The sequence below is a fragment of the Liolophura sinensis genome, chromosome 7, assembly GCF_032854445.1.
Source record: "Liolophura sinensis isolate JHLJ2023 chromosome 7, CUHK_Ljap_v2, whole genome shotgun sequence".
In the NCBI taxonomy this organism is placed as follows: Eukaryota; Metazoa; Mollusca; class Polyplacophora; order Chitonida; family Chitonidae; genus Liolophura; species Liolophura sinensis.
This window is the reverse complement of record NC_088301.1, coordinates 26,811,010-26,825,748: the sequence shown is the minus strand read 5'-3', so window position 1 is coordinate 26,825,748 and position 14,739 is coordinate 26,811,010. Positions and strand designations below refer to the sequence as shown.

Sequence of the window (14,739 nt, the reverse complement as noted above, 5' to 3'; positions counted from 1 at the left end):
GGTTATTTTCCGTGTTCAAAAATATTTCGTTGGTAATACGGCGGCCAGGTTCCAGGGTTTAGAAAATCGCCCTGGATATTAAGGAATATTACCCATATCTTGTAGCCTGGTATATCAGGCTAGACAGAAATAACCATGCAAACACATCCACAGGCACCAGACCTATAGAGTTGATTTCGAATCACTTCACATCACTGTTCAACAGTTAACGTTGACTTTGCTTGGCTTATTTATTTCACTGGCAAGGTTTAACGCCTTTCTCATTCACTTATACACAACGCCAGGTGGTCAGTTTCACCCGTGAGAGAATATTTTACTTATTTGACGACATTTTCAACGAGAAAACTCGGTCAGTAAAAGCCGCAAATTAATACAATTAGAAATTATATTAATCTTTAACTCGTATAAGTATGTTATTTGGAAAACACAATACTTTCTATTATAGACGGGAAGGTTTTCCGGGGCCAGTTATATGTATAGTATCCAGGCAACAAAATCTGTAGGAAGACCAAACCAGACGTTTCTGTCAGTTTCTGGACACGCAATTACAAAATCACCTGCGCTTTACCCTACACTATCAACACATTCGACATGTATAAAAGCATAACATTAGGTGTGGTTTAAAGACATAATTCATAAGATTTTGTAGGCTTAAGTGTATTGTACAGATGCATAGGTTCATAGGCTTCACCGAAATTACAAAATAACCTGTTCCGATCAGGTAACATTTATCTAAAAAAAATTTGGCCAAACGTTCACTTTGTCAGTGATCGAATTTGTTGAGAATTTAGGGTAGATCTATATATATATATACACACATACAAACATTTGGCATCTATAGTCGGGTCTGTCTAGAAGATAAATTAGACCAGAGATGGACACGTGGAGTAAATATACAGCGTGCAGGCTATGATTTAATCAATCATGATAAGCAACACAACTAAAAGACACGGGCCTTTCGCCAAATCAGCCAAACTTCTTGCAATTATCAGTAAACCTATCTCTGAGCTTAATTGGCGGTTACATGTATTTTAGCTATGTAAGAACGAGTGCATTTTTTCTGATGATATGTATAGCATGGGACATTTGTTCACGTTCGTTTAATTCTTAACCGTCTTCTCATCCATCTATACGTATATTTACATGCATATTAAATGAGGTATCACGATACAAAATCGTAGTACAAGGATAGACTCAGTAGATTCCATGAAACGTGCCGTAATAGATGTAGAAATCAAAAAATACTGCAGTATGAAAAAAAATCAGTTCATGTTACAGAGTGAAAATGACAACAAGATGCGTCAGTGCTAGAGAAAGTTGGGACCGATTCCAATAGGCCGTTTCCGACTTCTGTCAAAATTTAGAAACTTTTTACCATGTTCAGTTTTTGGTACTGGAAGTTGAAATTCAGACACATTGTCTTACGATAACAGTACAGTACCACTTTCATCTGGACCACGAATTGAATGATAATATGAGAAGAGTTTTAATTTATTTCTTTCGTTGGTGTTTTACGCCGTCCTCACGTATATTTCACTTATACGACGGCGGTAAGCATTATGGTGGGGAAAAAACCGGGCAGAGCCCAAGGGAAACCCACGACCATCCAGAGAGGAAGTCAGCATGAGCTGGATTTGAACTCACAGCTATCACACTGGTGAGCGGCTTCCCGGTCATTGCGCCGCGCTGGCAACCTAATCACCCAGTGACACATTTCGTGTCAAGTATTTCAGATTGATTTTCATAGCTGCTGCTCAAGAGAGATTTACCTTCGATGACGTTCTGATAAATTCTTTTAAGAAGTGTGTTTTCCAGTTACCACTACGTGCAATATCATAACCGTTCCATTCTGATTAAACTCGATCGCTTCCAGAACGATGTATATTGCACATGCCAATAACGTAAACGTGCACATGCAATTACAATAATGATCGAGAATTTAAGACAAGAAAAAATAGCCTGTGCGCAAACATTCGCCAAACATGCGGCTGTTTTACTTCCTAGTTAGAGAGGCCGAGCTTGTATATTTGCTCTGAATCCCTGTCTGGAATGTCTCCAAAAGCAACAGTATGCCATCAATTTGTAATGTCTCCAAAAGCAACAGTATGCCATCAATTTGTAATGTAGCGAGACGTAGACCTGGTGTTTATATTATTGGGCAAAAAACTAGTGTTGAGTCATACTGGTCAGGCGGTATCCTGTGGGTTGGTATGTGCTACATCCACTTAGTGTTCTCGTCTTGGTGAGAAGTGCAGAGTAGCTTTTATACTTATTCCGACAGAAGCTTAACGCGGTCTGGTGTTATAACCCCCTTCAATCTGGTCAGGCGTATTGGTGGCTCAGAATATTTACACAGCTTTGCTGGCATTCCACGGGAGAATGTGCGAGGCTGTAGAAATACCCAGCCCCACTTTGCAACTAACGGTGCATTTTCCGCCAATGTTAGTTTAAACGAAAACCAGAGAGAAACAAGCTAAATCAGAAAATTTTTATATCCCACGCACTCTATAAAGCCCATGCAACACTTTTACAGTCATCAAGCCGGTTTTCCAACTTGCTGTGAAGGGCCACAAAATATATCTGCACACAGGTTTTATAATAAAATCAGGCAATATCAGAAGCAGTTACTGCACGGAAATCAATGATTAATCAGAATCGAGGAAATCGCTAAGAGGGAAGACAACACTAGCCTAACTGTGTATATCCATCGATAAAGTATTCCACACAAAGTTTAAAAAGCATAACTTTCTATTTTTGTTATGTTGCGTAACCGAGATATCGCTGCATACTCCGTAAAGCTTGTCTGTTGGTGGCAGTGATGTAAGGCGAAAGGTAGAGAGCGACGCATGCTCTGTTGAGGAGTATGATATCGCAGTTCAATGAAAGTAGCAAAATGGCGCACAATGATTAAATAAAAAGGGCCCAAATGTTGCCAATATTAACCTACCAGGCGCGACACATTTCTATAACCGAGAACCACATTTCCGCTGACGTCACGCGGATACTCCGTTTTGCCTTTCAGCCATATGAGAGTCGGGTATATATGTTTCCGGTTTCTCTAACATGGCGTATCCTATGGACTAGCAAGAATTCCAGATTAAAAAGTCATTTATAGACTTGCCAAGTATGTCAGAAAGAATGGCTTTGTCCTGTTCCTCTCTTCCAAGTTTACTTTGCTGTCTTCTTCATTTATTTGATTGACGTTTTACGCCGTACTCAAGAATATATCACCTTTACGACAGCGGTCAGCATTATGGTGGGAGGAAACCGGGCAGAGTCCGAGGGAAACCCACGACCATCCGCAGGTTGCTGTACAAATTCCCACGTACGGAAGGACAGGAAGCCAGCATGAGTTGGACTTCAACTCACAGCGACCGCATTGGTATGAGGTTCCTGGGTCTTTGCCCCTCGCAAGCACGATAACCACCTCGGCACCGTCTTTTCTTTCAAATGAACATTTCTTGTGGACGACTGGTATTGGAACTACATCTAGGGTTTGACAATAATCTTGAGCACAAAATTTTAACCAAATCGGGCAATGTATTAGGAGCCGTTATTAAACGGAAAATAAAGTACGGTAGTTGGCCAGAAGGGCGCAAACAGGCAACAGACATACCTAAAAAAAGATCTTTAATGCGTGATTTGAAACAAAACAAGATTAGCTTGTTCTGTCAGGTGATTAATTTTCAAGTAAAAAATGGCTTAAGGTTATTTAAAGACATTGCATAATCAGGCAATTACTAACTGAACTATGCCAGACTCTTGAAATCGAAAAAATAATCTTCACTGCTTTCAATTAAATGATCACAAATTCAACAATTCATAAATTATTACACTCCTCAACAAAAATGGATAAAAACCCGTGCAAGTTAAAACGAGTACTCGAGAAAAATTTTGAATAGGATATTAATATGTAGTTTCGTTATAGTTCTTTCTATTGAAGCTTTGATGGAAACAGAAGCTATAGCTATAATCGGGTAAGTTCCAGCCTAGGTTTTCCTTTGCTGTTTTCCAAACCTTGTCAGACTTGATATTCATCTATATGCCTATATGGCTAGAGATCTGTCAACACGCGGTAAGTAAGCAAAACACGACCTAAATGTACAGTTTAACAGTTATGGGGCTTCACTCTGGTCTGTGTCACTCTGCTAGGAAGTTGTTTATCCTTTGTAGCCAGATGGGTAAATAATCTGAGCAATGAATATGTTTATTGGTTTTCGTACATTACGATCCAATGAGTCTACAATAAACTCTTTTTTACACCTTTGATGTAGCATGGAGTCAGAGAATTACCAAAGATGTCCCAGTATCATTAATGAGGTATGTGACTGATACCCGTATCTCACGAGTTACAAGGGAAGTCTATTAACGATAAGCCAACTGCTGACATGTTCTGTTTTCTTTTCAATTTATCTCTGACACAGTTACATGCAGGTAAGGTAAACGTTACATTACCTAGTAGAAGAGATGGTTTCAAGCATCTGCAGCCCAGGTCTCATGCACAAATACAACACTCGTCACTTCCAAACATCAAGTTTACGTTTCTGATGCCTCGGCTAATGGCAAGATTATGTAATGGAGAAACTACAAGGGACAGTACTTTCCTAAAACAGAATCGACGAGACCCGACAGCACCGATTCTCCTGTGATACAATACAAGCACTGACACAAGTGCTTTCTTTGTCTTAAACGATAGTCACTAACAATATTCACGTACCCGAGTGACTTTCTACACTAACTCAAATGATAGGTGGAGTAAACATTTGACACAAATTGTCCTATTTTGTGCAGTGAATTTGGACTATATATATATATCTACCAGGCTGAAAACTATATTGCCGTACTTTATGTAAGACGTTCGTGTGCTTTATACGCGCGGGCCCAGTGAAATTGTGTGGGATATCTGGGTTCACGCTTCTTGTATCTTTGCACACATGCGCCAATTGAACAGGAAAGCATCGCGGTAGAGCATTTGCTTTTAGGGTAGTGGTTTGCAATGGTGTCTTATGTAAAGTTGGGGTGGCGCAGTGAGAGAAACCTTTGTGAGATCAGGCCACATAGCACCGTGTATTGTTTCGCCATGTAATTCTGCTTTTGGTGTCTCTCTACAGTTTTCCGTCGGACTGTATATTCTACAATAAGAATGTACACCATATGTAGTTTCCTTAAAAAGCAACTACACTTTGACAGTAAGTTGACGTCCCAACTGTGTTTTAAAGGGCTGATAAAATACGGGAAACACAATAAGTAACAGCAGTTTGAATTGAATATATCTAATGGTTAGAAAATCTGTCCTTCAGTACATTTGGCATCATGTTTATAAATAAGTGATTTACGCTGATGTGGGTAACGCCTATAAACATGTCGCAACTTACTTTGGACATTCTATACATGGTATAAGATTTGGTGTCACTAAGTGAAGCTGACCCCTAGGTCACAAGACGTGCATGAGTTCTACACCATTCTCAGGGACGAGATTTCCTTTAACTTGGTGGCAATATGCGGCCCCCGGTGCTCTCCTGTGCAATGTTTCATGAACAGGTTAGTAACCTATTCATTATCATAACCCCGTCGCCACTTGAAAGATTAAATACACACTTGTAGATAGTGTTACGTTCAAACAAAACTGATACTCCGAAAGAAAGATCCCATTATTTCTTTAATTGTTGTCTATAAACGTCTTACGCCGAGTATTTCACTTGCATACGATGGCTGTCACTGATACGTGCGGAGGAAACTGGAGTAAACCATTCGACAAAAGAAGGCCGGAAAGGCCAGGGTTGAACTCGTAACTTGTGTGCCTTGCAATCCTGCTTCATAGCGGGATATTTTGTACAGTACAAATATGAGCCTTTGTATGTGTTTAATATAGTGTTATGAACCGGTTCTGACGCATAGGGTATTATGTCTTTCTAACATCACTGAAAACTGCTAACTACATATAGTTTTAAGAGACTGTGGGGATAACGATCAATACTGTGATTTGAATACTTCGCTTATTACTGGCGACTGAAAGACAAAATATCTTAACCATTCTTCTCTTCTGGAACGTTAAACTGAAGCTATATTCATTTTAAAAACTGAACCTTTCCAGAACAATCAATCAGAGTAAACAGGTATAGGTAATATGAATGTTTTAATATAAATAGACAAATCATGCATAACTGAAAAGTACAACATACGTGTATAAACAACGGTATATCACATTTCTGGATGTAAATTCCCCGCAGCGGACGGAGCCTTGACAACTTTAACAACTCACTGCCATCAATGCAAGTCTTGGAAATAACTTGTTAAGCACACATTTAGTGCACTCGCACAGACAAGCAAATACCTTCAGCAGGCAAAGAAATTTTATCCCACTACTAACACCTTCAGCGACCAAGTAGGTCAAATCTGTTTAAAACCGGGTGCATGTCAGGAATGATCTTGTTTGATGGTTAATGACGGCGTTCTTGACAGTATTGCTCTACCGAGCTCCGTGCCACAATACGAACTCACACAATAAGACTTCTCCCCCTGGCCCAGGGCTGTTAAAACAATCATGCCATTGGATTCTGACAGGAAATGGTTCTCTCTCACACTTACCCCAGTGGCCCTAAACCAATAGGTCTACAGGAGACCTGCCGAGAAGGCTGTAGGGAGAAATGTCAGTGGCCAATTACTTTAAACTAAACCCATATTCCACTTAATTTCAGTCTGTGAAAATCCATGTTCCCCAGAGAGTGGACACCAACGGGGGCCTCCTTGACCTCTTCCAGGACAAAAGTTAGTCAGGCAATACCAGGGTAATGCTAATCTCACCCCATCTTCCATCCACCTCTGTACAATTGTGTGTTTCCACGGAGCAGTATCCAACAATGAACCATCATTCTACCCTGCCAGTTGGGTACACAAAAAGTGTACGTGTATGTACACTTGGTGTACCACTGGAATATACATGTAGCATGCTAAAGAAACTTTTGGAAATCAAGTTGAAAAAAGATATGCCTTTAGCCTTCTGACAGGAATACTGAACAAAAGGGGAATACCATGTAAGAAAAAAACTCTCAGGCCATCAGGCAGACAGCATACTGCCAACGAAAATGAAAAAAAGTCTCCAGGTGAATATCAATGGATTATAGAAACACAGAAATGTACATACTCCTTATACATGTATGCAACAGAATCAGCCTCATCCGTACACATAAGTGTACACGGAATTGCATTAAAACAAAATAACTGACTGGAATCAGCAGCAAATGAAAAATAGCGGAATGGAGTTTTGGTTCTTGCCATTAAAACGCCGCAGCTCAACAATGGCGACAGTACTTCCAATATTGGTAAAAGTCTTGGTTGCATTGGAGTTAGTCAAAGAATTCTTGTGACATGTTGGAGTCCACACTGGAATTCTCGAAGGCATTGGGTCGTTTTAGCTGGGTGGCCAATGATGCACTGATCACCTTCTGCAACTCTTCAGCCTGAACCAGGAACAAATGAAATAAAGTTTTGATTAACCCTTCTGTCATTTATTTTTATTAGCATGTAATTAAACCTTCTGACAAAATAAAATTATTTAAAGGTGGAAAAGACAAGAGAAGAAAAAAAAAGAGCGAACAGGTTAAGTGTGAAAAGTTACTGGAAAATAAGAAATAAATTTTTCTATATTATAAAAACAAAAAAGGAACATTTGAGGAAAATTCAAACCAGAATTATGATCATATATATAACTTTAATATTTCCTCATTCTGATTATACACATATATGTATACATGTATGCCGACATAAACAACAATTTTCCTTCAAATAAAGTTATTAGATATACGTCATACCCCCATTTAGAAAATTACTATGTAAATGTGACACACACCAATAGATGGTCCCAAATACCCACCATAAAAACAAGAAGTATTTTCAAAAATTCTTTTCTCCCTGAAATATAACTTCCTGCACCCTCTGATCTAAAGATTTCATCATTTTTATTATTGCTTCTCCTTCATTGTTTGGAGATACACGTAACAGTAAAAATATTGTAACAAAAACAGTTGTACCTATTTACCTGTTTGGTATTTCTTCTGTACTACCCAAGACTATTTCAATATTTATACAAATATGGTTAGATGTATGGTGGACAAGCTCAGACATCCAACAAACCTAATCAGAAGCCAATGTGAAGCAAGCAGACCGTAAAGTCAAATATGCAACTATTGCATTGGCTATTTGTCCTCTGGGAGAGCCAAGCCAGTCAGTTAGTTATAGGACTCGTTTTCTATTGAGAATAATGGCCTTTATTGCCAATATGACTTAGGAATCATTCTTTTAATGTTTGAACAGACAATGTTTAATGCATGTATCAGGCCACAGGTTCCTTTAGAATGATGAAATCATGCTTTTTATGAAGCAAACATTTATTTTATCAATGCATAAATCTAATCAAAGATGACTTTTTATAACACAACAAATGTCTGATTTGATTTTATCGGACCGACTAATCCAAAAAAAAAAAAAAAATCCACCTCCCAAAAAAGACAAGAGCTGCTGATGAGAATGGTGGAAATGCAGCTAGCAATATCCTGTCATTACATGACGAATGCTCCCTGCACTTCCTTAAAATTCTAGATCTACAAGGAAATCCAACAGGAAATATTTATCCTATGCATGTGGATAGCTTTGGTACAGTTGAGAAAACAATGGTATAGTGATTAAGGCACTTGTGAATAAAGCCACCCGAGATCTTGTTTGAGAGTTTGTGATCATGATGTGTGTGCACAACATAGTGGATAAACAAATGCTACAGGCAATACATGTTTTGATGTCGAAGTTTTGCTTCCATCTATATATAACTGGCAAAAAAACAAAAGGTAAAAAACAGAATCTGTGTATCTTTTAACTAATACAGCTAATATTAAAATTGACTGCAAAACTTTTCCTGCATTTTACTAATTTATTTATTTGATGTTTAAAACGCTTGATCAAGAATTTTCACTTACATGCAATTGATGATGATCAGGTTTATCGGTAGAGAAAATGGATTTCTCAAAGTAACCACTGCAGGGACCACCAAACAAACCTCTGGCCTTCAAAGAGGCTATACCAGAAAGTTTTGACAAAAAACCAATCAGCGCAAATCCTATCGTAGATTTACTATTATTTCAGAACAAACCGAGTTATTACCTTTCACAAAAGATCAGCCTTGTTGGGTTACTGTATTAACATTCAAAACCAGTTATAAAGTTCCCAATATTTCATAAAGCTTTTTCAAACTTTAGCGTCTTTTAACACTATAAATAGTACCGGTACAAGTCAGATATGTTACAGTCAATGGCAATACATGTAATCTGAGCAATTCTTGGTAAACACTTGGTTCTTGCTTAGCCAAAACTGTCTGGCATACATATAGCCTCTTTTAAAGCCTCAACCAAGACAGTGAGTGTTGCATTTAAGCTGCCTCGTTGGTTAAGGGCCTGGTGTTTTGCATTTTGATTATTAAAAAGTGTAAATCCTACCAATCTTCACTGTACTTCTGAATGCTTCCTTTTCAGGAGAAACTATACTACATGTACTGTTGTCTTTTCATCTGAAAAAACGAGATAAACCATTGTGTCATCAGTAATATGCTCACCTGTTTATCTGGATATGGAGCCATACATCTGAGCTGGTACACAGTTACCTGTCCTTCACTGTCTCCAACCAGCAGGCACTGTAGCAAAGACAAACAGCAATGATCAGAATGATATGTACATCAAACAATTTATTGTATCAACTTTTTCTTGTCTTTTTTACAATTTTTTACTTACTGTCCAAGTTTCAATAATTGTAAGTTTCGGGCAGACTTTCATACTCCCCCACACAGCAGGTTTAAACAAGCTCTCAGTTAAAACAAACGCTTGTAGTTATATATTAAAAGCAATTCCTCAACCTTTTGGCACATGAAAGAGCAACTTTCAGAGCAATTTACGAATACTTTTTATGAGACAAAACTACATCTTGGTGGGGTTGGCCAACTGTCAGGGCTTTACAAAAAGTATAATTTTATCAGTTTACAAAGAATAATGCCTTCAGAATATGCTTGAATAAACACCTTGCAAAGAGGTGGTTGAAGAATTACGGCAATATATAAAGTGAAACACATCAACTGTCACATGGCCAATATGTGTCAGTACTGGCTCACATAAAAGTACATATGCATATGTCTGCTTGATATTTAATACCAAACCACAGAGTTGTTCACTATTAATATATGACAGCAGACAGGCATATGAGTAGAGGATGTTAAAACCCAGTATCATTTACCATTATATTCTAATTAGATTTGTACATGTTAGATGGTAACATATGTGACACAGCCTGGGGCAGCTGAAACTGTGTCCTCTGCGAAGGTCTGGTTGGCGCCAGCCACATATGGTATTCTAAACCTCTCACAATGGCTCAGGTCCATTTTCAGTCCCACACAGCACCTACATGAATGAGTATAACCTTGTCTGAGCAAAGCCATAGGCATCAAATATATCCAGCTCACTTCAGGTTGCCATTGTCACATACTCAAGTCTGCAAAAGTGGCCTGTCTCTAAGATAGCCTGCCACGTCGGTCGCCAATTGATCAGTTACCAGTTACTCCACATTTGACATTTGACATTTTCACCTCGCTTACATGTCACTTTAATTTCAATGTGTTTAAGCACCTAGAGCCTTGGTCACTCGACTGCCATTGTTTCAGTGAGCGGGCAATTTCAGCCGACATGACATTGCTTAAGCCACTGTGAGGGAGGCTGGGAGAGAGATCTTGAGAAGGGAATTTCCAGTGTAAAGCTGGCCTAGCTGTCAACAGCAGATAAAAGACTTTGGAAATCAGGTGCCATTTACATAATGAACAGCTGATAATGTATAGAATTCCAGGCTCATAGTATACCTTTCCATATACTACAACTTTATTTCTCTGCTACCAGCAGTGCACTCTTCAAGTACATATATATATGTTCTTTTCCAACATGGGATACTTTGTCATCAGCACCAAATTACAAGTGCATGCAAAACTCTTCTACAGAAAATGACTACAGCAGACATAGTGTTAATTGGTAAGACAGACAATCAGTGATGAAAAAGTGGAAACTGACTAACACACACCATAATTTGGTCATTTGTAGTACTTCAAAGATAATTGTCATATATGTCCTATTTCACAGCACTGCAGCCAAGCAATGTGAACGACACATTGTCATATATGTCATATTTCACAGCACTGCAGCCAAGCAATGTGTAAGACACATTGTCATATGTCATATTTCACAGCACTGTAGCCAAGCAATGTGAAAGACACATTGACATATATGTCATATTTAACAGCACTACAGCCAAGCAATGTGAAAGACACATTGTCATATATGTCATATTTCACAGCACTGCAGCCAAGCAATGTGAAAGACACATTGTCATATATGTCATATTTCACAGCTCTGCAGCCAAGAAATGTGAAAGACACATTGTCATATTTCACAGCTCTGCGGCCAAGCAATGTGAAAGACACATTGTCATATATGTCCTATTTCGCAGCACTGCAGCCAAGCAATGTGAAAGACACATTGTCATATATGTCATATTTCACAGCTCTGCGGCTAAGCAATGTGAAAGACACATTGTCATATATGTCCTATTTCACAGCACTGCAGCCAAGCAATGTGAAAGACACATTGTCATATATGTCATATTTCGCAGCTCTGCGGCCAAGCAATGTGTAAGACACATTATCACGTCATATTTCGCAGCACTGCGGCCATGCAATGTGAAAGACACATTGTCGTATATGTCCTATTTTGCAGCACTGCAGCCAAGCAATGTGAAAGACACATTGTCATATATGTCATATTTAACAGCACTGCAGCCAAGCAATGTGAAAGACACATTGTCATATATGTCCTATTTCGCAGCTCTGCAGCCAAGCAATGGGAAAGACACATTGTCATATATGTCATATTTCACAGCTTTGCGGCCAAGCAATGTGTAAGATACATTGTCACATCATATTTCGCAGCACTGCGGCCATGCAATGTGAAAGACACATTGTCGTATATGTCCTATTTCGCAGCATTGCAGGCAAGCAATGTGAAAGACACATTGTCATATATGTCATATTTCACAGCTCTGCGGCCAAGCAATGTGTAAGACACATTGTCACGTCATATTTCGCAGCACTGCGGTCATGCAATGTGAAAGACACATTGTCGTATATGTCCTATTTTGCAGCACTGCAGCCAAGCAATGTGAAAGACACATTGTCATATATGTCATATTTCACAGCTCTGCGGCCAAGCAATGTGTAAGACACATTGTCACGTCATATTTCGCAGCACTGCGGCCATGCAATGTGAAAGACACAATGTTGTATATGTCCTATTTCGCAGCACTGCAGCCAAGCAATGTGAAAGACACATTGTCGTATATGTCCTATTTAACAGCACTGCAGCCAAGCAATGTGAAAGACACATTGTCATATATGTCCTATTTAGCAGCTCTGCAGCCAAGCAATGGGAAAGACACATTGTCATATATGTCATATTTCACAGCTCTGCGGCCAAGCAATGTGTAAGACACATTGTCATGTCATATTTCGCAGCACTGCGGCCATGCAATGTGAAAGACACATTGTCATATATGTCCTATTTCGCAGCACTGCAGCCAAGCAATGTGAAAGACACATTGTCATATATGTCATATTTCACAGCTCTGCAGCCAAGCAATGTGTAAGACACATTGTCACGTCATATTTCGCAGCACTGTGGCCATGCAATGTGAAAGACACATTGTCGTATATGTCCTATTTCGCAGCACTGCGGCCAAGCAATGTGAAAGACACATTGTCATATATGTCATATTTCACAGCTCTGCGGCCAAGTAATGTGAAAGACACAATGTCGTATATGTCCTATTTCGCAGCACTGCAGCCAAGCAATGTGAAAGACACATTGTCGTATATGTCCTATTTCGCAGCACTGCGGCCAAGCAATGTGAAAGACAGATTGTTGTATATGTCCTATTTCACAGCATTGCGGCCAAGCAATGTGAAAGACACATTGTCGTATATGTCCTATTTCACAGCACTGCGGCCAAGCAATGTGAAAGACACATTGTCATTTTTGTCATATTCAAAGCACTGCAGCCAAGCAAAAGACATATTTGTAGTATGAAAACACAAGAAATTTGTTGCATAAAGTTTCTGACAGATTTGACACACAGATAAACAGACAAATGAACACCAAGAACATAACCTCCATTGTTGAAGTAAAGCTTCATTTAACATGAGCATGACCATTTAGTTGCTTTAGGTCTATTCTATAAATACCAGATCTCCACAGAAAACCATTACAAGTGGTAACTGAGGCTATCTGCATATATGGCCCCAAAAGTTCTTCATTTCCACACATTATAGCCTTTAACCATCCCTTAATTAATTGCCGTAACAGTAAAATTAACATAATCTGATCCGCTTTAGTCCAAAACAAGGACTATAGGATAAAGACTTTCAAAATTATTTAAAAAATGGTTTTATTTGTTCATACAGCTAGAGGCATAGGGCTCTGGTAGAGAGAACATTGATGTGAATCTCAATGTATGCATGTTTTTCCAGGGGGAATAAGGAAACATGATTTTATACTGTCCACCAGGCAGGGAGACTACAATGTATGGAAACAGACCTTTGGTCTCTCCTAAGCTCTTGTCCACGTGGATCAGACTCTAACAGCTTACTGCTTCCTGCATTTACAACCACAGCAGCTGCTCGGAAATTGCCTCCACAGCAAATTTACATATTTAAAGCTCCTCAGCAGCAAGGTCTTTGGGCACTTTAGAAAAATGTACTGCTCCAACTTTTCAGAATCAGTCCATTAATCCTGGGATTTTCAGTTCAAGAACAGGATAAAGGTTATAGATTTCGCATATGCCAAAACTATAATAGTGGTATTAATGAATCAGGGGCCTCTGTGGCTCTGTTGGTTAGCGTGCTAGCGTAGCGTAATGACCCAGGAGTCTCTCACCGATGCGGTCGCTGTGAGTTCCAGTCCAGCTCATGCTGGCTTCCTCTCCGGTCATACGTGGGAAGGTCTGTCAGCAACCTGCGGATGGTCGTGGGTTTCCCCGGGCTGTGCCCGGTTTCCACCTGCCATAATGCTGGCCGCCGTCGTATAAGTGAAATATTTTTAAGTACGGCGTAAAACACCAATCAAATAAATAAATAAATATTAATGAATCATGGATTCAATAACCCGACAACTGGCCAAGTCATAATATAAGAATCTGGGGCTGACTCCACAAAGCCATCACTGTACAAAGTTTAAATTTGAAATATGGTTTTATAGAGTACATGTATTTTTGGGCTAAAAAATTCCCATTTTTGAACACATTAAAGAAATAAAGATTTGATATCTGTTTCTGGCCTCATCTACTTGATTACCGAGCATATATCAAAAGCATTTTACTACAAAAAATCAATCGTTCATTTCTATACTAACACAACCATACATCACCAAATATTATTAATTTTTTTTGCATTTTTAACAAATTCCTTTCCAAAATACCCCAAGATTAATCCCCTACACACATATTGCATAACCAACCTTCCTGAGTGTGAAAGCGGATGATTCTAATATGAACATAAAGGCTAGGCTAAAGACCGAACAGTTGGCTCAACTGTGACAAATGAAGAATGGCTTTTGAGGAACGGAGAGTAGGACCATGGGATGTTACCTAAGCAGTGTTTTGACCCAGATC

General features: G+C 39.1%; 1 protein-coding gene across 1 annotated transcript in view; it reads right to left on the bottom strand.

Annotated features, from left to right (window-relative positions):
- Positions 1 to 6,976: 6,976 nt before the first annotated feature.
- LOC135471958 (dynein axonemal intermediate chain 4-like) overlaps positions 6,977 to 14,739 on the bottom strand; it is a 31,119-nt gene continuing 23,356 nt past the window's right edge. Inside the window, exons 17-18 of the mRNA XM_064751423.1 lie at positions 9,602 to 9,679; positions 6,977 to 7,460 (exon numbers count right to left, since the gene is read on the bottom strand). Coding sequence (XP_064607493.1) covers positions 7,347 to 7,460; positions 9,602 to 9,679 — 192 coding nt within the window. The 3' untranslated portion in view covers positions 6,977 to 7,346. The remainder of the gene's footprint in view (positions 7,461 to 9,601; positions 9,680 to 14,739) is intronic.